General features: G+C 38.0%; 1 protein-coding gene across 1 annotated transcript in view; it reads left to right on the top strand.

Annotated features, from left to right (window-relative positions):
- Nucleotides 1–27,829, top strand: part of pik3cb (phosphatidylinositol-4,5-bisphosphate 3-kinase, catalytic subunit beta) — a 91,513-nt gene that overhangs the window by 53,729 nt on the left and 9,955 nt on the right. Inside the window, exons 4-19 of the mRNA XM_079823112.1 lie at nucleotides 1,237–1,465; nucleotides 3,327–3,547; nucleotides 5,097–5,279; nucleotides 6,842–7,009; nucleotides 9,731–9,820; nucleotides 10,389–10,637; nucleotides 11,811–11,907; nucleotides 12,522–12,652; nucleotides 14,474–14,524; nucleotides 14,728–14,916; nucleotides 15,009–15,130; nucleotides 15,222–15,365; nucleotides 15,459–15,558; nucleotides 23,683–23,867; nucleotides 24,221–24,330; nucleotides 24,413–24,491. Coding sequence (XP_079679238.1) covers nucleotides 1,237–1,465; nucleotides 3,327–3,547; nucleotides 5,097–5,279; nucleotides 6,842–7,009; nucleotides 9,731–9,820; nucleotides 10,389–10,637; nucleotides 11,811–11,907; nucleotides 12,522–12,652; nucleotides 14,474–14,524; nucleotides 14,728–14,916; nucleotides 15,009–15,130; nucleotides 15,222–15,365; nucleotides 15,459–15,558; nucleotides 23,683–23,867; nucleotides 24,221–24,330; nucleotides 24,413–24,491 — 2,348 coding nt within the window. The remainder of the gene's footprint in view (nucleotides 1–1,236; nucleotides 1,466–3,326; nucleotides 3,548–5,096; nucleotides 5,280–6,841; nucleotides 7,010–9,730; nucleotides 9,821–10,388; nucleotides 10,638–11,810; nucleotides 11,908–12,521; nucleotides 12,653–14,473; nucleotides 14,525–14,727; nucleotides 14,917–15,008; nucleotides 15,131–15,221; nucleotides 15,366–15,458; nucleotides 15,559–23,682; nucleotides 23,868–24,220; nucleotides 24,331–24,412; nucleotides 24,492–27,829) is intronic.

Genomic DNA, 27,829 nt, shown 5'->3' with positions numbered 1-27,829 from the left:
CCCTTCATTTTAGATTTTAGTTTAACCATTACCAAGAAAGAATGCAAGGGCACTTCAGATAGTCTATAGCAGAGCACATCATCTTCAGTCCTGGAGAGGGCAAGTGTCCTGCTGAGTTTAGACAAAGTCCCTCTATTGCCAATCTTTGGTCGAAAGACCGTAAAAACGTCCGTCTTTGAACTTCTCTCACTGTACAACGTAGGACCACCGTTTCGGAGCCACGACCACAGAAATCGATCATCTTTCGTCTGGGACAGCCCAAAATCATATATCATACGATGTTTACCGGGTATAATACATGTCATTCTCGGCAGCCATCTTTGAAACGCCTCTTTGGCAGCTATTTCAGACATGAGAGTACAGCTTGTATCTCTGAATGGGAAAAAATCAAATTCTCCAAAGCTGTACACCAAACTTAAGATTTAATTTCATATTTGAATTCACCAATGAAATCTGACAAGAACTAACATTGTAAATGTTCAAATCATGACAACACTGCATTTTTCAGGCTAGACCGGTCAATGCACATTTGCATCTTAGGACACTTTCAGTTTCAGTTTATTTATAAAGCACGATTAAAACAACAGAGAGTTGACCAAAGTGCTGTACAATAATAAAATGATTCCTATTAAATGAAAAGAACAACATCATAAAACATAACGCAATGCACCTAAAAACATTACAAACAAAACCAATGCCTCAACACACTGCAGTGGCGAAAGCTAGGAGTTGGGCGATTTATTTGAATTACACTAGTAGTATAATCAAGAGAAATCAAATTGGCCTTGATCTTTTGACATATTAGAGGTCTTTGTACTATTAAAACATCCTAAAAGTTTAATAGCTTAAATCGTCCTTTTCATTATAAACAAAGCATTTATCAAGCTCCAAAAAAGTCCCCGGATGACCTACTACTTCCTGTGAGATACTTCCTGTTCCTCTGAAGTGTGCATTCGATGGACACTTTACTATATAGGATTTATGAATGACAGTGAAGCAACACCGTAGATCATGTGACCGTAACAACATGACAGATGTAGTTAGCGCGCCCGCCTCCCACGCTGGAAACCGGCTCGGAGTGGGTCGAGTATGCCCGGTTACATCTATCTGCAAGACACCAGCCCTCCAGTACAGGAGTTGAAGAGCCCTGGTATATATTATAGATAGAATGGATATTTAACATGCAGTTTTGATTATATTATTTACTCTCATCGTCTTGTTTTTGTGTTGATGTAGCTGTTATGGAAGGAGGCACAGACATACCCTCTCTTCTCATTGCTGGGGGAGATGGAGGGTCACATGTTCGAGTGTGTGAACCAGGCAGCAGTGCACGAGGAGCTGGAGGATGAGACCAGGCGACTATGCGATGTGCGACCGTTCCTGCCTGTCCTCAAACTGATCACACGCAACTGTGGACGTGCAGAGCGACTACTCGACTCTAAGATAGGAGTCCTCATTGGGAAAGGTGACAAATATGCACTTAATCAAATGCATAAGGAGAGCTATTCTTTTGGCTAATATCCATTAGATAGGATGTGACCATGTGGGATTTTTCAGTGACAATTTCTGCAGGTTACATTTCTTAGCCCAGTGGGTGACGACAAGCAAATGTCTTTTTTGTTTTATGAGAGGATCACTGAATCAATTCAACCAACTTGTTTATTCAGGAATGAACTATCACTAAATCTTGCTCAGAGGTATGCACCTGTTGATTTTGCTTTGAGATTTTTAGGAATATTTTTTCATTTGCAGAGCAAAAATAGACCAAGCAGCTAGCAATATTGTGCACATTACTCCATAATAACTTGTTTATTGAACAGATATTCAAAACAATATTACACTCACTCAATTGAGCTGTTGTTCAAAATATCAGAGGACTAATATCAAAGGATTATGTGAGGACCTCTTAAAACAACAACAGCACTGCTTTTGTCTTACAGCTTTTTAAAAAATGTGGTAGTACCTCAAATGTTAATTTTATATTTCGTGTTTTTTAATGTACAATATATAGTATATATTTATATCGCTGTGCTTTGTTTTGAAAATTTTGGCAATAAAAATCAAAACACTTGAGTTGGGCGATTTGTTTGAATTGCACGTAGTATAATCTGTATTTATTAGAGGAACATGCCAACTTTTTGGGACTTTAGCTTATTCACCGTATCCCCCAGATTTAGATGTCTTCATGATTGGAGCGCGCTGGCATAGAGCGTATTATTGAGCTGAGCGTCACACCGCTCCGCTTCGCTCATTACAGGCTCGTTCTCGTCATAACGCCCACGTATTAAATTAATGTTCGGGTTTGAATCGGGCTCGGGCTCATAATTACAGTTAATGTGTCCGGCCAGGCCGGCCCTACATCGCACACAATGTGCACGGGCTCAGGTAGGGTCGGGCTTGATTTTTTTTGGGCCTGATCTAAGCTCTACACCATAGGCCCCACCCACTGGCGTTCAGTCTGACATTTACCTACACTGGATGTCACGGATGATCGCTGTGTCACGTCTAAAGCAAACAGAAGCCATTATAATCAGTGACGCTGTTTACACTGGATACAGTATACAGATCACAGTATACTCCACGCACAAATCTGTTGACAACAGGACAAATGGAGCAGTGAAAGAACATTTGCTTCGACACCAGAGTGATGCTGATGGTCTGTTTATATGTATGCAAGTATTAATCATCATAAGGCTATAATGAGATGTCAGGCTCAACCCGCGAGGCTTACGCACTCACACACTCCACTTCCCTTACTCATTCACTGGCTCTGAAACGCACACACACAATATGGGCAGTCTCTCTTAGTGGAGAGGATCAAATGAATTTTTAATGCTCTTTAAATGTCATCATGTGTGTTATCAGGAAGCCATTTGAAACCTTTCCCTCAGAGCTCTGTCTCGCTACAAAACACACTGTTGTCATTCAACAGAAACAAACGCTAGTTAAAGGAATAGTTCAGTCAAAAATGTAAATTCAATTTTTTAAGTGAAACACAAAAGGAGAAATCTTGATGTATTTTTAATGTAATCCCCATGCCTATTGCAAGCCTTTTTTAATTCGCGCAACTAGTTTGTGTGACTTATCACACATTGTTTTTACTCTTTTATAAAACTTAAAAAAGGACCAGATTTTGGACCAGTGTTGGGGAGACAAGCATGTTTTTGAAGCAGAAATTCACAGCATCACATATGCACAAGTGTTAATCTGTGACAGAGTGGTTTTAATTCAGATTCTATGTTATTCTTTGCATAAACACCATGTTTGCCGTGAATGTTGATATGGTGAGAGTGTGAAATCACTGAACGTTATGCCACATGGCACAGGTCTTCACGAGTTGGACGCCCTGCAAGACCAGGAAGTGAAGGACTTTCGTTCCAAAATGAAGCGAATCAGCGAAGAGAAAATGCACCAAATGCAGATGATGTCGTGGGGGGAGTGGCTTCGGAGCTGTTACTCCCCTCAGCTGGAGACAGGGTTATTGGAGAATTTGATTGACAAGCATGAGGGCGTAATCAAAATTACCATGCACTACGACCAGTCACAGGTGCGTAGTGTTATTTTAGGATATGGTATGCATAGGATATGGTTGCATATACAGGTGCTGGTCATATAATTAGAATATCATCAAAAAGTTGATTCACTAATTCCATTCAAAAAGTGAAACTTGTTTATTATATTCATTCATTACACACAGACTGATATATTTCAAATGTTTATTTCTTTTAATATTGATGATTATAACGGACAACTAAGGAAAATCCCAAATTCAGTAAAATTTGAATATTACTTAAGACCAATACAAAGAAAGGATTTTTAGAAATCTTGGCCAACTGAAAAGTATGAACATGAAAAATATGGGCTCCAACTAAGTATTGATAGATTTGATAGTATTGATAGTTTTCATAGATTTTCTATGGGGTTAAGGTCAGGCGAGTTTGCTGGCCAATTAAAAACAGGGATACCATGGTCCTTAAACCAGGTACTGGTTGCTTTGGCACTGTGTCCAGGTGCCAAGTCCTGTTGGAAAATGAAATCTGCATCTCCATAAAGTTGGTCAGCAGCAGGAAGCATGAAGTGCTCTAAAACTTCCTGGTATACGGCTGCGTTGACCTTGGACCTCAGAAAACACAATGGACCAACACCAGCAGATGACATGGCACCCCAAACCATCACTGACTGTGGAAACTTTTCACTGGACCTCAAGCAACGTGGATTGTGGGCCTCTCCTCTCTTCCTCCAGACTCTGGGACCCTGATTTCCAAAGGAAATGCAAAATTTACTTTCATCAGAGAACATAACTTTGGACCACTCAGCAGCAGTCCAGTCCTTTTTGTCTTTAGCCCAGGCGAGACGCTTTTTGACGCTGTCTGTTGTTCAAGAGTGGCTTGACACAAGGAATGCGACAGCTGAAACCCATGTCTTGCATACATCTGTGCGTAGTGGTTCTTGAAGCACTGACTCCAGCTGCAGTCCACTCTTTGTGAATTTCCCCCACATTTTTGAATGGGTTTTGTTTCACAATCCTCTTCAGGGTGTGGTTATCCCTATTGCTTGTACACTTTTTTCTACCACATCTTTTCCTTCCCTTCGCCTCTCTATTAATGTGCTTAGACACAGAGCTCTGTGAAAAGCCAGCCTCTTTTGCAATGACCTTTTGTGTTTTGCCCTCCTTGTGCAAGGAGTCGTCTTTTGGACAACTGTCAAGTCAGCAGTCTTCCCCATGTTTGTGTAGCCTACAGAACTAGACTGAGAGACCATTTAAAGGCCTTTGCAGGTATTTTGAGTTAATTAGCTGTGGCCCCAGGTGTCTTCAATATTGAACCTTTTCACAATATTCAAATTTTCAAATATTCAATATTCAAATTTGGGATTTTCCTTAGTTGTCAGTTATAATCATCAAAATTAAAATAAATAACCATTTGAAATATATCAGTCTGTATGTAATGAATGAATATAATATACAAGTTTCACTTTTTGAATGGAATTAGTGAAATAAATCAACTTTTTTAATGATATTGTAATTATATGACCAGCAACTGTATATCTACCACAAAATGTCAGTCTTATCCTCGTATTGCTTTCTCTCTCTGTAGGACACAGCTAGCCTGAAAGTGTCATTGCATTGTACAGTATCTGAAATAATGGACCAGGCTCTCAAGAAATGGCAGACCACTCATGGCCCAGAGGAAGACATTGGTGCCCGGAGCGATTATGTGCTGCGTGTCAGCGGCAAACTGGAGTTCCTGTTTGAAGATTACCCTCTTAATCAGTACAAAGTAAGATACAATGGCAGAAATGGCTTTTGAAGCTCAAACTGTACTTTCAAAGGTTCACATCCAAAAATGAAAATTAGCCCATAATTTACTCACCCTCAAGCCATCCTAGGTGTATATGGCATTCTTCTTTCAGACAAATACAATCAGAGTTGTATTAAAAAATGTCCAGGCTCTTCCAAGCTTTATAATGGCAGCCCAAAATTTGAAGCCCAAAAAAGTGCATCCATCCATTATAAAAGTGCTCCACACGGCTCTGGGGGGTTAATAAAGGCCTTCTGAAGTGAATCGATGGGTTTTTGTAAGAAAAATAGCCATATTTAACCCGTTCAAATTTTGGGCTGCCGTTCAGTGCCATTATAAAACTTGGAAGAGCCAGGACATTTATTAATATAACTGATTGTATTCGTCTGAAAGAAGAATGTCATAAGGGATGGCTTCAGGGTGAGTAAATCATGGGCTAATTTTCATGTTTGGGTGAACCATCCCTTTAATATGGCAAAGTACAGTACATACTGTTTTTCGAGCAATGTGCTGTTTAAAGTGTCATGCATTTTGCACCTGTAAAAGCATTTCTTCATTCAATTGATAATGTTGTCTTCTTTTCCTCATCATCATGCGGTTTTAAATTGCACGATGATGAGGAAAATAAGACAAAATTATCAATTGAATGAAGAAATGCTTTTTGATTTGTATGACATATTTTTAGGGTTAGGGTACACACACACACACACACACACACACACGTGTTTGACTCACTGATCTATATAAATGACATTTAGTGGCTTGACCTCATAATCTTTAATCAAAAGACTAACATTCCTTAAAGTGTTAGTTCACCCAAAAATTTAAATTAGCCCATGATTTACTCACCCTCAAGTCATCCGAGGTGTATATGACATTCTTTTTTCACTTCCAATGTTTTAAAAGCACCAGACTATTACAAGTAATGATTATTATTAAAATATTTCTTGGGTTCTTGGATTGGGTTCTCCATTCAGGCCTGAATTATTCTATCTGTTGTTTAATTTATTTGTGCATTTGGCTCACATTTAAAATTCAACCTGGAATCAAATTACCACAGTGAGCTTCAGTGTAGCTGATTAGCATTTTTACTATTCAAAAACATCCTAAGAAGGAGGTGTACAGTAACGCCCCGGTTGTTTTTCCGAAAAACAATGAAAAGAATTCCGCAAAGTGAAATGTGTCTTAACTGGTAGGTCATGTTCAGACATCAACCAAAAGAGTGCGTGCTTTACTTTAAATGTTGTGTGCATAATAGTTAAGTTCCATCATGAGCCTAAACCAGTCAGGTGAGTGATCAGTCACAGCAGCCCATTAAAGACATGTGTTTGGATCTTAAGTGCAGTGTTGTTCCAGGAAGTACATTTAAAAACTCAAACCATGCAGACACGTAAACATGCTCAGTTGCTCACACAGAAATAATTTTACAACTTTACAACCAAAAATCTAGCAGCAAAAGTAGAGAATTATTATAGAATTATAATCTATATTTTCTGTATGAAGACACTAATATAACTGTTTGTTTGTGTGTGTGTGTGTAGTACATTAGGGCTTGTTTGTTGGCAAATGAGAACCCTCATCTGACAATGGTTCACTGTAACGTTGTGAAGGCCATGTTTGAGAAGGAAATCAGCACCATTGGATCAGTGCTTGCGCGGAAGTCTTCGAACCCTCCTCTACCACTGCCCCCGAAGAAGAGACAGCCAACGGTAAGGACACTGCGAGTCTCTGTGTGTCCTGCACTTCAGATAATCAAATGTCGTCTTAGTTTTGCACCCCTAGCAGCACCAAACAGCGCTGCAAAGATTGTGGATTTATTCCCCAAACACTCCTAGCGCATCTCCACCTCGCATCTCGTCTGCCATTGTTCAAACAAACAGACAGTCCCACCCGAATCTCACACCATTGGTTGAGGCAGAAGTTGACAAGTTAAACTCCTCAAACAAACAGAGCATTGCTTTGAAACCACCATTGGGTCACGGTGTTTACACACTCTGGTTAGCCTAAATACAATTGAGATGCTTGTAGTTCATTTTGCACATTTAAACTGGAATAAGTTAGCTGAATAATTTAAATGCATTTATCTTAGCAGGTGCCGTATAAATGCATGCGCATACAAACACACGTACTAGACAAAGTAGGAAACATCAAACTTTATTTATTTATCATTTCTCTTCTTGCTGTGCTGCTGCTTTATAGTCTTGTGGCACTTGTTTATTGGTTGGTATGTTTTATCTAATGTTTGCTGCCGTGTAGTGTTGTGTGTATGTATGTGTGTCTGACAGATATATCATGTAAATTGTGGCCTTGTGTAGCGTCCAGTGCACATTATAGTTTATTTATTTATTTATTTTTGGGCCAGTGAGTTTCAAAAATGTGTTCCAGGAAGTGAGTCAGGCATTTGTGTGTGTTAGCACTGATCATGTGAGTTATTTTGCAGATGTCAGAGTGCTGACCACATCAAAACTGCTGATGTTAAACCAAACCCCTAATGGAATGTAAATGTGCATTTGTGTGAGCGTGCAAATGTGCATTTGTGTGTGTGCATTTGAATATGTCTATGAGGTCACATTGTCACATAGCAAATTGGGTCCCACTTTGTTACAGTTTTTCTCAATCCGCTTTGGCACATTTTTCAAAACTGTAAGTTCAATTGTCACAACAGTTTGCTGGAACATTAGAACTCTATTGAATGTCTGCAAAATGTAGTTACTCACCCAAAACATTTAATTTATGCTTCAAAACCTAGTTATTGTGTCAGTAAATTGGCCAATGCCACCAAGATAAAAAGTCATCGTGTGAGCCATACTGGTCAAACTGTTTTTTCACCATGGATATTTTTTTTCTATAGAATTCTATACAAAAATGTCAGTTTTGTTTTGCCGAAATCCTCTTGTGGATCACACTGAGCTTTTTACTGTAAATACAGATTCAGACAGTAGGAAAAATTGACTGGAAAAAAATCAATAATGTAGTACACAAAAAGAAAATGAACATTTGTATTTATACAGTACAATTATTTTTTGAAGAAATGTTATATGTAAGCTTAAAATTCACAGTTTGTTCATTTTTACACACTCTATAATGTCTTTCTCTAACACATACGTATCTTCGGACCAAATGCAATGATTGGACGAAAAATGCTTGGTCCTGAGACTTCCACAGAAGATGTTTTAACATTTAGACCACTTCTATTATTGATTGCTATCAGGATGTGGAGTGAGTTTCAACCAGTATAAAAAAAGTGTTTATAAAAAGTTGTCTACCCTACTTTTTAATATTAACTTCTTCTACTGAACGTGTATAAAATCCATATCACGTTTGCAGTCGTGCTCGTATTCATGAAAACCACTCTCTTGCTCTTGAGATATGCTTAATTAGAAATATCATATGGTATTATGTATAAAAAACAAGATATAAATAGCTTTTGCAATCATATCTTGTATTTTTTGGGCATTTGTATTAATAATGGTCATATTTTCGACACTGTTGACCAATCATTTCTGACCTGGCACAACAGTAACAAAAGAAATAAAATTAGAAATAATGTATTGATTGCATTTGAGTTTTACACCAAGTCACAGTAATGATGTTAACAAATAAATCAGACAATGCACTGGCAATTTACTGAAGTTACAATTTCCCGTTGTGATTTTGACCAGTTTTGAAATAAAATCCTGAATCCTCTTAGTCTGAATCTAGACAGAGACAAGGCAGAGACCTTATATAAAAAAAAAGGTCTCAAGATGGGACTCAAGTACTACAACACTATTACTATGTCCCCTTGTAAAGTACTATGTATGTCACCCTTTAAATTCCCTTACGCTTAACCCACCCTTAAATTTCTTGTATCCCACTTCAATTGCAGCAAATGTGTTTTGCGATACGTGTATTAACAACATTACAATACAACAATATAGCTTTTAACACAATATATTGTACCTAACAATTTTTTGGATGCAAGTACACGGTAGTTCAAGACAGCTAATATAAAATGTGACTGCAAATTGTATAGTAATTTAAACTTAAGCATCACTTAATGTCTAAATGTCATCGCATTAGATAACAAAATAAATATCAAACCAAGAACCATATGCAAAGGAATGCAACTTTTAAAAAATGAGCCATTGACTTTTCTGAGCCATTTTAGAGGATCAAGATCATGTCCCAGTAGAGAAAGCACATATATAATTCATCACATTAACTGTGGGTATGTTCCACTGACGTTTGACAACCAAAACATGTCCGACATTTTGATGTTAAAACCTTGTTGAGACCATTTTCTTTCTGTAAAATGTTTTGCTCTCATTTGAAATGAATCACACTTGGTTTCATATTTTGTTACACAGTACACTGACAATACAGTGTGTATATGTAACCATAATTTCATAATTTATTTACATTGTCCTTTTATCTTTCTCTCTCCTCAGCAATTACATACATGTGTTTGGAAGGTTCAATCTTTGTTCAGAATTAATCTTGTGAAAGGTAACAAGGTGAACGCTGATGATGCTGCTAAGGTAAATATTGTCAACACCCCTGAATTCAGCATGATCTCACTAACACTAACCTTTATCTGCCTCCTGGTGGCACAGAATCTGTATTACATTACAATTAAAACATGTTTATTTAGAAGCGCAGTGTGTCTTTATGTCCAACTCCAAAGTAATGACTGTTTCCAAACATACAAAAGCAGACCTTTATGGACAGGAAATGTGAAATGTGCAACCTTTTACCTCAATCAGTAACACACATTCAGATGTCAGCAAGAAAAGTAGTCCCGCCTCTAAACGTTTACAAATAACTGAGAACACAGCACACATTATTTTACTGAAGTATTCATGTAAGTGTTTTACCAAAAATACAAACGTATAATTACTGATTTTAAACCCTCCTGCAAGATTGTAGCACTAACAAATACATGTAATATCATAGCACACATTTTTAAGTCGAGTATTATTCAGTCAGACGAATCTGTTTTTGTCAATTACCTGGAGAAGAGTATCATTTGCACATACATTTGAATAATCGAATCGAAGAACAGTTGCATGTCGTGATGATTTATTTTTGTAACTTGTATACGTGTAGATCCAAGTTCGAGCTGGGCTGTTTCACGGTACGGAGATGTTGTGCAAGACAGCGGTCAGCAGTGAGAGCAGCAATCGATCTGAACATGTGTGGAACAAAACACTGGAGTTTGACATCACGGTTTGCGACCTGCCGCGGATGGCCCGCCTCTGTTTCGCCATTTACGCCGTTATGGACAAAGTGAAGAAACAGAGATCCACCAAGAACCCCCAGAGCAAATACCAGACTATCCGCAAGGCTGGGAAAGTGGTGAGATCAACACGCATACAAACTTTATTCATTTTATTTATTTATTTAATTCGTTTATTTGTCAGGGACAATGTACAAAATACTTTAATCTTACGAAAAGATGTTTTGTACCAGAATTAGCTAATGCTAGTTTCCATCCGCAGTCCCCGGGCAGGTACACATAATATTAAAACATTACATGACAAATAACTTTCAGTAGCACTAACAAATACATGTAATATCATAGCACACATTTTTGAGCAAACACATACCAGTCCTCGATTTTACGCTCCTATTGGGTGGTTGCCAAAACAATAATTGGGGACCCACCTAAGTCTTTTTTTTTTTTTTTTATCCCCCATGCCTCAACTCAAGCACTAACACAAGGGGAGAGCGGGGCACAACCTAACGCAGGGTTAGTTGTAACACACAGGGTTTAAAACTTTCCACACATGCCAGGATGACGAAACTTGGTGTATTTACTAGTTGCCATATCAACATTATTTAGAGAAAAAATTAAAAAAATCTTTTGAAGATATCACTGAACATTTATTTAACCATAGCAAAAGTACATTTCTTACTTTAGTTTATTTTTCATTTTTCAGGCGGGGCATGTTGTCACAATGAGCCCCTATTAGAACTGTGCTGTTATATTCTATACTTTTATTAATTCTTTTGAGAAACAATGAGAAAAAGGTGAATAATGACTGAGAGTCAATGTTCAGAGGTGATTAATTATTATGTTTTTAGCTATGATGTATAGCTGTATTTAGCGATGTGTTTGTTGTCAAACTCAAAAATGTGTTTATTTTGAATGATTAAAAAATGCCATTATTTTATTTAAAAAAGTGAATAATTGTATTTTATTGACAAAATATTTTAGTTTGTCTTGGATATTTTTTGATTATATCAGATAGCATTTTAAGCTGTAATTTGGTCATGTTACAATAAGCCTCTCACATGTTACAATGTACCCCACCTATGGGGCATGTTGTCACATTTCACTTCCATTCTTTAGGGGTAAATCAAGAAAAAAGTATACACTGTATTCATGAAACATAATTGTTTTAGACGTGTGAAATTAATGTGCTGAAAAAATAAATACCCTGAACCCCAAGTGGATTTACGCAAACTGAGAAAGCAAAAAAGCGCTCACTACACACTAACTAATCATGTTTTATGTTTTTTGTCTAGCACTACCCAATAGCATGGGTGAACACAATGGTGTTTGACTACAGAGGGCAGCTGAAGACTGGTGACATTATCCTTCACTGCTGGTCCTCTTTCCCTGGTGAGAACACACACATTCATAGGCGCCAACAATGGCCGAGCACCCACAGAAAAACACCAGATATTCTGTATTTATTTTTAACCAATCAAAAAAATCGATTGAGGTTTCGGGAACCTCTCTGATTGTTGGATCTCACATAGGGGTCCCGACGGAACGTAATGCACAAAATTCTACTCGTGTTCAACCTAACTAAAAAGCTTTTGCTTTTTGTTTTTGTTTTTGCACGATGATAAATTGTATTTTAAGTAATTAACTCATCAGGTATTACAGCGAGAGAGCGACTCGCGACTACACTCATCGAAATATGTGGTTTTGTCTAATTGGTAATGTATGTGTGTTTCTCTTCACAAGACTCTAATAACTTGTGTAATGAATTCATCAAGCGCACCATCATAAGGAGAAAACACTCAGCTTACTGGGGTGTGATTGTGACTATGTGGTTGTGTAAACTGCTGTGTGCATAGGGTGTGTGTGTGTCTGTAGAGTTAGAAAAACTCTGTGTGAGTTATCAACTCATCTGTTAGCAGTACTTCATTTTGTGTAAGGTTGTGCACTAATGTCTTGTAAAGGAAGGAAATGTGTTCAGGAAATGCCTTTTTTTCTGTGTGTTGCAGATGAGCTGGAAGAGATGTTGAACCCTATTGGGACGATTCAGACCAATCCATACACAGAGAACGCCACCGAACTACATATAAGCTTTCCAGAATACTCAACACAACCAGTTGTATTTCCCGCTTTTGACAAGGTATCTCACATATCACACTCATAAATGTGAGCATGATTAATTACACACATACCGTATACCCACACATGTACATACGACTACTTGCACACATTATTCTTGTGTACAACTGAACTTCGAAAACCCAATATACTGTTTTTAGTGTGGATATCTAGTATCTTGTGTACTAGATATTACATGTTTATAGGCCCTCAAACGGTCCACATTCATCCACAAAAAATAGCAGCTCTATCAGATATCAAATTGATTGGCTTCTACACGATTTCTGTGACTTAAGATGCACTTAGTCTTGCATAGTCAGGAAAGGATTGACACCTTTGACTAAATGCCTTGTGCTCTAGTCCATAATGCAGCATATTAAAGTGATTAATCACAGATTTGTTTATACATGTTGTCCAGGAGCAGGGGGTTTTTTTTCTCGGTTTCCTTTTTTTCCCCCTCAATAATGTTATCAACACAAATTCAACATCATTAAACAAATTTAAATAAAAAATCCACACTAATACGTTTTTGTTTGGCCTTTGTTTTGGCCTTCCGTCCACATTGAGATGGCATATTTGTCAATGAAGATGGAGCTTTTTGAAAACACACTCTCAAGTGGATACATTTGAGAACCCTGTTTTGGCTTTTTAGTGTGAACTTTAAAACGTATTTGAAAACGATGACGCATATTTAGTCATGTGCTGCATATTCCATAGAGATCTATGGTTATACCAGCACAGTTGTCTGCTGTATACTTTTATAATGTTGCTAAAGAGAAATTTTTATTTGTACAGTTTTATTTTGCATTCCTGCAAAGATGACTCAAACTGTTCTCACAATTTCTGTCCTGCAACAAAACATGATGGCATTTGCGTTTTAGACCATGCGATTTTGAGTGCAACCTGGACGCAACATTGAGTGGTGTGATATTTTGCTAATAAAATGATTGTGCCAGAAGAATAGCGCTCTCTCTGAAGAATCTCATTAACTTTTAGTATGTTTTACGCATGCGCAGTAAGGTCATTTCCTTTCAGATGTTTCAGTCTAGATGAGCAACTTTTGGAAGACGCTTGAAAATGCCATTTTCAAATGTATCCGGATTAATGTAGGCGTAGCCTGAATATGTTTTAAAGTTTGTTTGTTTGTTTTGAACTTTTATATTGTTGTCAAGTGATAGTTTCTGGAATATTTTCAGCCTTTTATTCTCTTTTGGCTGAAAACTGAAAAGCCATTTTATGGGTCAGCGCAAAAACCCACTTTTGGCGTTAAAAAAATAGTGTCTGGATTTACTAAATACACGCAGTGAATTGCATATGCATTTGTAGGAGTTTCCCTTTCAGACGCAAAATGTATGGGAGGAGAGTATTGAAATGAATCATGCAAGGTTTGCGCTTGTCAATTTACTGATGTTTGCGCCATTATTTACCGGCCAAAAAAGGCATGTCTTAAACCAGATGCTAACTGGTAGATTGTGTTGGTCATTATGGAAATGATCCGGCTCCGTCTGTGATCATTAATATGTGCGTCGTCAGTAAATCACATGCTGAACTTTCCACTCCCATCTGCGCTTTTTTGGAATTGTGCTCTCACACTAATTTGCCCTGTTTAGTAAATGTGACAAGTGAAAGGTGCAAAAATTGAGAGTTACCAAAAAAGGTTACCAAAAGTCTTAAACAAAACTCTGCTTGAAAAAAAAGCACACTCATACCCAAAAAAAGTAAGTGTTAAAAACATTTTTGTGTGCAACATGCATTAGGCAGTGAAAGGTCTGTGAGTGTACACATACATACATAATAAAACATGAGGCAACATTTGTCATGTTCTGATATTTTTCTTCCATAGATCCTGGAAAAAGCTGCAGAAATAGCAGGATCCAATGAGACCATGACAATGGTAAAATGGTGACATCCTTAAACATTCAACATCTAAGGTTATATAATGTTGAAATAATTTCCCAGCTTCTTGTTTTGATGTAATTGCGGATTCTAGTTTTATCAAATCCATTGATATCATGCATTATTATCATAACCTCCACATAAATACCATTATTTCTTTGAGATATTCCTTTACTAATGAATTGAAATCAATGTCTGCAGGGTCGTGGGGGTAAGAAGTTTTACATAGAGCTGAAGGAGATCATGGAGAGGGATCCTCTCTCTCAGCTGTGTGAGAATGAGAAGGATCTGATCTGGACACTTCGCTACGACTGCAGAGAAAATTTTCCTCAGTCTCTCCCCAAACTGCTGCTGTCTGTTAAATGGAGCAAACATGAAGACATGGCTCAGGTATACGCACACACAAACACGCTTACACATTCCCCTGTAGATGTGTTCAAACTCAAACAGTGTTTTTCAAAATTCTCTCTCTTGTACTGCAGCTACAGGCTTTGCTGCAGATTTGGCCCAAGCTAAGCCCTCGAGATGCTCTAGAACTCCTGGACTTCAACTACCCTGACCAGTATGTCCGAGAATTTGCAGTCATCTGCCTAAGAGATATGAGGTGAGCAACGCTGTCTGGGAGCACCCTTTCATATCAAGGAGACCTCATGAGAAATGCTGAAATCCTGAATGTTTGCTTATGTGTGTGTTAGTGATGACGAGCTGTTGCAGTATTTGCTGCAGCTTGTGCAGGTGTTGCGCTACGAGCCATACTACGACTGCGCCCTCAGCCGTTTCCTCCTGGAGCGCGCTCAGACCAGCCGCAAAATCGGCCATTTCCTATTCTGGCATCTCAGGCAAGTGTGTACATGTGAAGAAGCCTGAATATGTAAATGCTTCAGTTCACCTGCAGACCTAAAGCTTATGATTGTGTGTGATGTACGTTACAGGTCTGAAATGTACATGCCAGCGGTATCGGTTCATTTCGCTCTGATTTTGGAAGCATACTGCCGAGGCTGCATCCCACACATAGAAGTTCTCAAAAAACAGGTGCAACATTTTCATTTCAGCTTTTTCAAGCATTATCTGTTTCAGTCAGAGATTGACACTGAACACTGTATTTCCAAAAGTATTGGGACACCTCTCCAAATCATTGAATTTAGGTGTTCGAATCCCTTCCATGGCCACAGGTGTATAAAATCAAACACTAGGCATGCAGACGCTTCTACAAACATTTGTGAAAGAATGGCTCGCTCTCAGGACCTTCACCAATTCAACCAATTCAAGTGTGGTACCGTGATAGGTTGCCACCTGTGCAATAAGTCCATTCGTGAAATTTCATCACTACTAAATATTCTACGGTCAACTGTTAGTGGTGTTATAACAAAGTGGAAGCAATTGGGAACAACAGCAACTCAGCCATGAGGTGGTAGACCACGTAAAATCACAGAGCGGGGTCAGCGCACGCCAACTTTCTGAAGTCGCAAACTTTCTGCAGAGTCAATAGACCTCCAAACTTCGTGTTGTCTTCAGATTAGCTCAAGAACAGTGCGTAGAGCTTCATGGAATGGGTTTCCATGGCCGAGCAGCTCATCCAAACCTTACATCACCAAGTGCAATGCAAAGCGTGGGATGCAGTGGGGTAAAGCGCGCCGCCACTGGACTCTAGAGCAGTGGAGACGTGTTCTCTGGAGTGACCAATCACGCTTCTCTGTCTGGCCATCTGATGGATGAGTCTGGGTTTGGCAGTTGCCAGGAGAACGGTACTTGCCTGACTGCATTGTGCCAAGTGTAAAGTTTGGTGGAGGGGGGATTATGGTGTGGGGTTGTTTTTCAGGGGTTGGGCTTGGCCTCTTAGTCTCAGTGAAAGGAACTCTTAATGCTTCAGCACACCAAGACATTTTTGACAATTTCATGCTCCTAAATTTGTGGGAACAGTTTGGGGATGACCCCTTCCTGTTCCAGCATGACTGCGCACCAGTGCACAGAGCAAGGTCCATAAAGACATGGATGAGCAGGTTGGGTGTGGAGGAACTTGACCTCAACCCGACAGAACACCATTGGGATGAATTAGTGCCGAGACTGAGAGCCAGGCCTTCTCGTCCAACATCAGTGCCTGACCTCACAAATGCGCTTCTAGAAGAATGGTCACAAATTCCCATAAACACACTCCTAAACCTTGTGGAAAGCCTTCCTAGAAGAGTTGAAGCTGTTATAGCTGCAAAGGGTGGGCCAACTCCATATTCAACTCTACGGATTAAGAATGGGATGTCATTAAAGTTCATGTGCATGTAAAGGCAGGCGTCCCAAAACTTTTAGCAATATAGTGTAGCATCAGATGGCAAAAATTTAAGAAAAAAATTGTAGTTGTAGTCTTAGGGTGGAACATTTCTTCTTCATTTATCAAAACATTGCAGTTCTGATTTCTTTCCTTAGTTATAAATTGTCTTAGTTATTAGCATCCCTAGGAGTGGAATTTGATTCATTTAGATTTCAAGTGTACCGATTTTTGTTATGTCTGAGCATTGTGTCTATAAGAATATGCAGTGTTGACTCCCCCTGAAATTACTTCATCGACACGGCATCCTCAAAACCCCGTCTCCGGCGTGATGACTCCGATTGCTCGAATATTCCTATTTAATAATTGTTAAATCGATATGTCATCCTCAATAAACCCGTCTCTGGCGTGATGACTCAGATCTTTCGAATATTGCACTTTTATTATTGTTTAATCAAAACGTCATCCTCAATAAACCCGTCTCCAGCGTGTTGCCTCCAATCTTTCGAATATTGCCATTTAATAATTGTTTAATAAAAATACGCCATCCTCAATACGCCTATTCCTATCTAATAGGACCTCTGACCTGTAAAGTTGCCAGAATAATAATCATACGCTGTTTGTTAATTGGCCAGAGGAGAACTGGCACCCCGACTGAGCCTGGTTTCTCCCAAGGTTTACTTTTCTCCATTAGGTCACCTGATGGGGTTTTGGTTTCCTTGCCACTGTCGCCTTTGGCTTGGCGTGCTCAGTTGGGGACACAACATTTTTCAACTAAATATCCAAATAAATCTAATAGTAAACTAAATTAACCATATAAACTAAATTACTGATCGAATTACTGATCTAATGTCCACATTGTCACTGTATGATAATTGAAACGAGCTGATGACATATGGCTATACGGCTGAATAAAATTCTGTTGCATTATTTTCCTGTTTAACACTGTGAAGCTGCTTTGAAACAATCTGCATTGTAAAAAGCGCTAAATAAATAAAGTTGATTTGACTTGTGAAAAAGTATACAACGTTGTATAATTTGTATAAAGTTGTAGATACAGTTTTAATAAATACAGTTTTATTAAATCACATTAAGTTGATTACAAATGAGTAGTTATAAAGGACATTTAAAGAGCTCCTTTTTTCAGGAGACTTTTTTATGCTTTTTCAGATATTCCCTTGCATGCAGTGCGTGATATAGCTTTTTGTGAAGGTAAAAGGTCTGCAAAGTTTCACAGATCAAAGTGCATGACAAATAAAGTTAGTTTTTTTATTCGCTTTGGTACAATTTTCACAAGCAAGGTGTACATTTTACAAGGTGTACTCATAGTGCTTATATCACAACAGATCATCAAAAGTGCACTTTTTCACACATGTCAGCATATTTTAAATTGTGTTTGTACAATACACAAAACCACAAAGTATCCTTTTCACTACACAAAATAACAGTTTCATCTTTATAAATGTGTCATTCACAGTAACTGTCTCTCATAAAGCTCTTACTTCAGTTAATACATTTGTCTATTATTTAATCCACTGATCTTAATGGTTAATCAATGAATCATTTGGTACACCAATAGATTTCTATAGATATTGATTATCTAGACATAGTTTCTACTTTGTTTGCAATTTCCGATATGGATAACCATATGAAATTAATTATTTTTACATTATAAGCGATATATCTTCGAATATAAGGTGTGTGTGATTTAAAGTGTGCGTGGCCTGGTAAACTTTAGACAAAATGTCCCCATAAAGGTGGCAATATCCTAAATCCTTGTCCTTGCGGGGATGTTTTTTGGTCAAGCTTATAAATCATACTGAATGAGTTTTTTTGAAAATGCTAAAATGTTTCTGTGATGGGTAGGTTTAGTTTAAGGGCAAAAAATATAGAGTTTGTACAGTATAAAAATCATAATGTCTATGGAGTGTGTGTGTGGGAAATAGTACCAAAGCGAATAAATTTTTTTTTATGTCTCTTAAAATGAGGAATCGATTCTGAACTACCGAAACAAGTCGTCAGTAATTCCAGTCTTCCTGTTACATACATAACATTGTAACACATTTGCATAATGCTAGCCTATGGTCTTCATTGGCTGCCTGCGAACAATGTCTACTTTGTAGGGCTGGACCAGAATATTTGAATATTTGTTTGACGAGTTGGTATTCGATTTTCAGTTTTGGGATTTGAATATTGTTCGTTTTTTTCGCATATGCATATGTTTACACTATATAAAATCTGGCGAAATACAATACTATTATTTTATAGCCTAGCAGTTTTTAATAGGATCGACAGGAACCCAAACTCGTTTTTAAATATGAGTTTAACTTAATAACTATATTTGCTTCTTAGTGTTCCCTGCAATGGAATATTCTCTGTCTAGAGCGCACAACTGCACGAGCTTATATAGAAGAAGCGCATACCTGAGCTTGCATTTTGGGTTAAACTGCGTTGGTTTGACATTGTGGAAAATAGAATAATAGAATCAAAATGTATTAGCCTATGGGATGTTGTGAGGGTGAGAAAATGTTCCCTCACATTGCAGTGCTTGTGGCTGTGAACGAATGTAGCCGTGCACAGTTTACTTTCAGTTTGCCAATTCGGGGACGGATTGCTTGAATTGTTGGTTCATAAGCCTATTATTCTTAATGATAAACACTACAAAACAGCACAATGACAAACTCCCTTAAATAGGCGCTTTTACATTTCGCTTTGAAACCAAATCTTCCGCGATCATCTTGTCATTCAGCTCCTCACTCTCGTGATGAATGAAATCTGACTCTCGTTCGGCTCACGCTGCACATTCAGTTTTTAATTGTAGTTAATCTGTTCTCTAACTGACTAAATGATTTTTACTACTATCATATATCAAACCTGGGACGTAACAGACCTGTGTGTTTTGTATCACTACAGTGTCCGTTTTCGGCGCATATAAGCCCTGCCCGCGTGAGGCGCGCCACTTCTCGAGATTCCTGCCTTTATTAGAGAGAATAAGTTCAGCCCCTTCCCTCCGAAGCTTCGAATATTCTGTGTTGATTTCTGCTGAAGCTTCAAAGCTCAAAAAATGGTATCTGGACCGGCCCTACTACTTTGACCCTCAAACACTGTAGTTGTAGCTAAAGCCTGGATGAGTTTGGTTCATGTTTGGACATGTTGAGAAGACGCTGTTTAACTCTACATTAAATCAAATATTTTGTAGCAGCTTTTATTGACTGTGTCAGTGAAGAGGTGACCTTTAGGACTGTACTTTTGACTTGATTTCGAAATGTCCAGCTGTCAATGTTGGCAAGCCTTGATACTGATACAGTTTTTCCATAGCTGGCATTTGCACTTGTTATTTTTGACACTGTGCCCTTTAACACATTTAAAAACAAAACAACTATGGGTTTGTTTTTAATGGTAAAAACAAATCCACTATCTATGATACACTTCCAAACGATGAGGAATCAGGCTCAAATTGATATGTTAAAACTGATGCCATCGTTCGTATTGTTGTGTATCAAGTACTGAAGAAGATCTGGAGCTGAGATTCCAATATAGTAATGGGCATTTTGTTTCCGACACGCGCTGTAAGCATCAACCAATCACAACAGACGGGGACATCTGACCAATCAGAGCAGAGCAGGGTCTCGAAAGGAGAGGTTTAGGGAGACTGAATATTTGAACAAACCGGTTTCCGACTCTTTGAGAAATGAGGTGATGTGCAATGTATATTATGAGAAAATGAAAGTGTTTTTTTTTTTCCCTTGATGCATGAAACCTGTTGTATGAGGCAATTTAAAGGTGAACTATGTAGGATTTTTTGCAGTAAAATATCCAGAAACCACTAGGCCAGTGTTATTTATTTTGTTCAGTTGAGTACTTAGAATATCCCAAATGTTTCCAACTATTTGTAAATCGTGAGAAATTGCTATTTTAACCAAGGAACCGGGACGTGTGAGCTATGCGTGTGAGGGAGTCGCCTGTCGATTGCGTCATTTCTGCGTCACCCTCGGTTTCCGGTTTTATTCAGTGAAACACTTTACTCTTACTGCAGTGTGAACAAGTGTCATAGCAGCCGCCGAGTGAACGTCATAACTTCCTTTTCAACACACTCAGATATATCTAATACGATAAACAGAGTTGCGTTACCTCATACTCATGACTGGAAAAGAGGAAGTGGCTCCGGCAACCGTGTCATAATAAAAGTCCCGCCGGCGACTATGCCATAATAACAGTCCCGCTCTTCAATCGCTCCTGCGGCCTTGCTCAGCTCCACAACACTCGGTCCTGCTCTGCTTCAGACTACAGTAATGTTAATAATCGCATCCATGAACATGATTTCTGCCCGAGTCCTATCCTGACTGTTTTCCACCGACTGTGAGGTGAAGACCACATGTCCCAAGATTCTGCGCTCAAACGTGGCGTCATCAAACTACGCCTTTGTTTTGAACAGACGACCTCTAGTGGACGGAAAAGTTACATAGTGTAGCTTTAATAATTTGCATTATGAGGAATGAGCAAGTGGTCAACTATTGGTCTCAATTTTTTTTTTTTTTTAAATATGTTAAAGGGAACAGTGTCAAAACATTGTCACCATATGATTATTGAAATGACATCACCGTTTTCTCCAGAGTGGGTGTTCAGCCGAATCAAATTCTGTTGCATTATTTTCCTGTTTAACACTGTGAAGCTGCTTTGAAACAATCTGCATTGTAAAAAGCGCTATATAAATAAAGTTGACTTGACTAGTATGAATGTGTGTAATAGTAAGGATACAATCCAGACGTATATCCACCATGTTGTCATTGTCATGTGACCTACAGCATCAGTTGCATCGCTCACAACTACTCTCCTGTGTACTGCTAATTTCACATACTGCTTTTTGCCTAGAATAACAGGCATATTCAGACACAAGACCTGATAAGCTTATTCTGATGCGTTCAATTAAGGTTGGATCTAAACTCTGCAAGATGGCCCTTCAGGACTAGGATTGGACACTCAAGGGGTCGTTTACACAACACCATTTTCAAATAAAAACGGAAAACTTTTGGCTTGTGTTTTGGCCATTCATTTACACAAAAATGGCGTTTTGGGGGCCTGAAAACGGAAACCATTGAAAACGGGTTCCAAAGTCCAAGGTTTTGAAAAAGATGCCGTCTCTGTGTAAACAACAGAAATGTGAACACTTCTCTTTTCAAAGTGATATCGCCAAATACCGGCCTGCGCACTGTAAAAAAAAATCTGTTACATTTACGGTAAAAAAAACTGGCAGCTGTGGTTGCCAGAAATTGACCGTAAAAAATACAGTAGCAACATTGTAGGTTTTACAGATTTAAGTAAATTTTACAGTAAAAAAATATATATTCCATTTACTGAAATAATGTTAAATTACCAACCTATTGAAATACTAAATATCTGTTATGTACCTTTTGATAAATACTGACATGAATCACAGCTTATCACAAGCAGCTTTTCCACAAGCTGAGAAGGTTAATACTAATATATACAAGGTGCACAGTGTCATTCACACAAACAGTAAAAACCTTCATGCTTAACACGCATGAAAAATAAAAAATGCAATAAACATTAATTTAACAACATTAGATGTAACATAAAACCCTTATGTACGGTTTTCCTTTATAGTTTTTCTTAGTTTTTTCTAATCAGTTATTTCAACAAAAATACATAAAATGTGAAGTGTCATGCAGGGAATTCTGGGAATGTCAATGTGCATTTTTTCACTGTAAATTACACAATGATTTGCTCTTTTTCACTTTCAAAAACTGTCAATTTAATGGTATTTTACTGTAAAATTACATTAAATGTACAGTTAGATCTATTACAGTTATTCACAGTATATAGTTCAAAAACTTTCACCGTAGCATTTTTACAGTCTTTTACTGTTAAAATCTCAGCGCTTTTAGTTGTATTTGCCGGTCACTTTGATAAAGTTGTCATCTGTTTTTAGTACATTGTTGTAAACATACCCTAACTTTTTAGCGCTTTTCTCTTTATTGGACTTTGTTGTATTTTTCATTAGTAATTTGCTTTGGATCTAATATTATAACATCTATTGAGCAATTAAATGTAAATGTGTTTTTAAAAAAAAATCAAGTCAGCAGCCTCCTAACCTATAAAAATATACCTATAAAAATAATTAAACACTTATTGAATTAGGTTCTTGAGTGCAAAGTGTACAAATGTATCCAAGAGAACAAGAGCAAGCAAATGACCAAAGCAAAAAAAAATTTTTACAGATTGTTTCAAAGCAGCTTTACAGTGATAACAGGAAAATAATGATTCAATGATGCAAACAGAGTTCAAGTGTGCTGAAAAGCAGTGCTAAAAAGACAATGTCAATGTTCAGCTGAAGTCAGTTCAGTGTTGATTCAGTTTGGTTCAATAACTGTGTGAGCTCGTCAATTATTAAATGAGTTCAATTCGTCTATAAAGCAGCTCTGAGGAAAACAGCGATCATCAACTCAGTTCAGTTCTCATCCAATAGTACAGTCAGATCAATAATATTGTTGAATATTAAGTGTCCCCACCTAGCAAGTGGCAAGGAACCCAAACTCAAAACTGACAGAATGGGAAAGATGTTTTTTAATGCATTTGCATCATTGTTTTCTGTGCATTTCTTTTTTCTGAATAAAATGATCGACTCTACGTGAGCGTTTATGTATTTTATGCACTTTAGATTTTACTTGCATCTTGCTCTTTCCATTGCATTTGTGTGTGAGAGATATCCCAAAATGTGCATAAAAATATGTTGATGGAAACCCAGCTGCTTTCTCTCTTCACACAGTTCAGGAAGTTTTAAAGCAGTCTGTAGGATTGAAGCAGTTTTGAAGGCAGGGATGTATGACCATACAATCTGGAATTTAACATTATGATGTGTTGTAATTATTTTGTAGGTTGAAGCGCTCAGTAAGCTGAAAGCAGTAAATGAGCTGATTAAATTGGCCACCATCAAAACTAAGACAAAACAGGCTCATCTTAAAGAGGCCATGATGACATGCCTTCGACAGACGGGATTCATCGAGACTCTTTCCGACCTGCATTCACCTCTCAATCCCAACTTATTGCTTGCTGGAGTCAAGTAAGATTTCTGTTTTCAAAGTTCACTGCACATGAGTTGAATTTTATGGGGCTAATGATCTAAATGAGTTGTTTATTTTCATTATTATTATTAAAGTAAACATGCAACAGCCTTTTTACTTCCACAGTGATCAGGTTATGAAAGTTGTCTCTGTATGTCGGGTGGTTGGGGGAAGGGGGTTGGTGACGTCAGCTGAAAATTAAAGTGGTTTCAAAGACTAATGTTGAAGGAAGATTATATACAGTATAGTAGTCAAACATTTTGATGTGTTGAGAATTCTCTTTTATCAAATTGTCATCAAAAAATACTGAATACTAAGAAGAAATGTCTAACTTTGTTTTCTCCTCTGCCAGTGTTGAGAGGTGTAAGTACATGGACTCTAAGATGAAACCTCTGTGGATTGTTTACAATAACAAGCTCTTGGGAGGAGACACAGTGGACATCATCTTCAAAAATGGAGATGGTGAGTGACAGATGGCTCGGATGATATCAAAAGGCTGTCACAGAATGACATTACAATGCTTTTGAAAATCTGTCTTTTTCAGACCTGAGGCAGGACATGTTGACTCTACAGATCTTGAGGTTGATGGATCTGCTATGGAAGGAGGCCAACCTTGACCTCAGGTAGAGAGAGAGTGTGCGTGTGCGTGCGTGCGTGCGTGCGTGCGTGCGTGCGTGCGTGGGCATGTTTTTGTGAAATATCAGGACACAAATGTGTATAATGACATGGGTATGACATAGGTATTACAAAAAGAGGGTGAAATATGAGGACGTTCCCCATGTCCTCACTTTTCAAAATGCTTATAAATCATACATAACAAGGTTTTTTTCACAGAAAGTAAACTGTGCAGTCTCCTGTGATGGGTAGGTTTAGGGGCAGGGGCAGTGTAAGGGGATAGAAAATACGGTTTGTACGGTATAAAAACCATTACGCCTATGGAATGTCCCCACATTTCACAAAAACAAACGTGTGTGCGTGCGTGTGTGCGTGCGTGTGTGCGTGCGTGTGTGTGGACTGGTAATCCCTACGTTATGGGGACAAAATGTCCCCACAAAGATGGCAATATCCAAAATCCTCATCCTTGTGGGGACATTTTTAGGTCCCCATGAGGAAAACATCTTATAAATCAGACTAAATTATGTTTTTTGACAATGTAAAAATGCAGAATGTCTCCTGTGATGGGTTGGTTTTGGGGCAGGGGCAGTGTAGGGGGATAAAAAATATGGTTTGTACAGTATAAAAACCATTACGCCTATGGAAAGTCCCCATAAAACATGAAAACCCAACATGTGTGTGTGTGCGCGTGCAGGGGTGTCGCTAGCAGAGGGAAGGGTGTTACTCTGAGGAAAGGGGCCCAGAGCTATAACTATCCCCCTTGAGGGCCCCTGCGATTTCTACAATATGGTTAAAAGGTTGAATGTTACAGAATGTCAGAAGACGCAATCATGTTCACCACTTCCTTTTTCACTGAACACATTGTTTTAGGTGCTTTTTAAATGCTTCTGGACACAAGCCAATCAAAGCCATCACATTTTTTGAGTCAATATTTAATATTTTTTTCAACCTTTGACAAGAACACTACAGACCTCTTGACCTAGCAGTGAATTGTTGTACTTGAATGCCTGTCTACATTGGAAACGGCTCCCTCTAGAGTTTCAGAGTGCTCTTTGGACTTGTACACACAATTTTGGGAATGACATCTGTAACAGTAGTGAATACCCTAAAAATCATTACATAATTGTACTAATATTTTATTACAGTGTTACTCCCTAAAATACAACGATTAACAATAATAGTAAAGTTTTGACTTGTTTCAGCCGTAAACTAGAAACATGAATTTCAAGAATTCAATCTGTTTGGTTGAGCTGTTTTTAAGTATTATTCGCAACCATAGGCGTTTCATCATCCAGCAGTTATTAGTAATCTGCTGCGGATAGAGGCTTCATGAAAGGTTTTTATGTATGCTCATTAACATCTCTTGGAGTACCTCCATTTTTTAGGGCAAACCACAAAAATTACATATTCACACTCAGTTCCTGAGCCTTTTGAGGAACAGAACATTTGTATTTTAAAAGAAGATACTCTGGACTTCATTAAAAGGAAATGCATTCCTTAATCACTTTCTCCTGGTGTGTGCCCGAGCATCAGACTTTTTCAGACATTTTACCTGCTACAGCTGATAATAACTTTATTAATACTTTTTGAGACTTTGATCGCTTTGATCAAAACCAACCAATATTTAAATCTCTTAAAACTCCTTTCCTCCTAAATTACCCGGAACAATTTGTCCCAGGGACTTTATTCCCCCCAGACCTTAAAGGGTTAGTTCACCCAAAAATGAAAATTCTGTCATTAATTACTTACCCTCATGTCGTTCGACACCCGTCAGACCTCCGTTCATCTTCAGAACACAAATGAAGATATTTTAGTTGAAATCTGATGGCTCTGAAAGGCCTCCATTGGCTCAATGGCACTTTACACTCTCAAGACCCTTAAAAGGCACTAAAGAAGTCGTTACAAAGTCCATCTCACTACAGTGGTTCTACAATAACTTTATGGAGTGACGAGAATAGTTTTTGTGCGCAAAAAAACCCTAAATAACGACTTATATAGTGATGACGATTTCAAAACACGGCATCATGAAGCTTCGAAGTGTTATGAATCAGTGAGTCGAATCAGCAGTTTGGATCGCCAAATTTCAGCAGTTTGGCGGTTTGACACGCGATCCGAATCATGATTCGACTCATTCATAACTGATTGATTCATAACGCTTCGAAGCTTCATGATGCTGTGTTTTGAAATCATCATCACTATATAAGTCGTTATTTAGGTTTTTTTTGCGCACAACAACTATTGTCGCCGATTCATAAAGTTATTGTAGAACCACTGTAGTGAGATGGACTTTGTAACGACGTCTTTAGTAACTTTTAAGGGTCTTGAGAGTGAACCGTGCATTGTGCCAATGGAGGCCTTTCAGAGCCATCAGATTTCAACTAAAATATCTTCATTTCTGTTCCAAAGATGAACGGAGGTCTGACGGGTGTCCAACGACATGAGGGTAAGTAATTAATGACAGAATTTTCATTTTTGGGTGAACTAACCCTTTAATAAAGCCTGAATCGGTCCATCGGCCGTATTTTTTAAACTCTATTGTTGTTCCGAATAGCAAACAACTCTTACTGCCCACACCGCAACAGACTTTTAAAAATAGTGGTCGAAATAAAATGCTGCGTGAACTCAACCAATCAGCATGTTCAGCGCCCCAAGTTCAGTCAGATTTAAAAAATAATAATAATTAATTCCAAATGAAAAATTATTCATTAATAGACTGCAGCAATCACCCTGAAATGTTTTCATCTAGTAAATTACATGTTACATGTTATATTTACAGTAAAAAATACAGTAATTTATTTACAGTAAATTACATGTTATTTTGTTTAGTTGTCTGTTCAGAATCGTGGGAGAATCGTGATCTCGATGTAAAAAACAAAACTCTATTCTCTATTTATCAAGAATCATGCAGCTCTAAAACGATGCAGGCTCTTGCATGGGGGTTAAGGTGTTTCAACTGCTGTTTTTAAACAACTGCTCGCTCTGGACTGTTCTATATGGGGTTTCCCTATGAGAGCAGTTCTGGTGTAGAGAGATAGTGTCAACATTTTTGAATGAGTCAAGACTGTTAAGACTGTGTTAGGTTTTGTTTTTTATTTTTTATTTAAAGCATCTATAATGACCACAACTACCAACGTCCAAAAGAGTGTGATTTTTACTGAATTAAAATGAGTTTTAATTGAGTTTGGTTCTATACTCAATACACACATTTGTTTAAATGTGGTTCTCATTGCCTGGAGTACATTCGGTTGGCACAAAAGTACTGTGTATATAACAGGATTAAGCACATGGAGGGACAACTGCATTCAGTTGCAGTTAATGGATTTAAAGATTATTATTTTCAAATGGT

Source organism: Gobio gobio (assembly GCF_949357685.1).
Source record: "Gobio gobio genome assembly, chromosome: 8".
In the NCBI taxonomy this organism is placed as follows: Eukaryota; Metazoa; Chordata; class Actinopteri; order Cypriniformes; family Gobionidae; genus Gobio; species Gobio gobio.
Note: the sequence above shows the minus strand (reverse complement) of the source record. Positions and strands in the feature narration are given on the sequence as shown.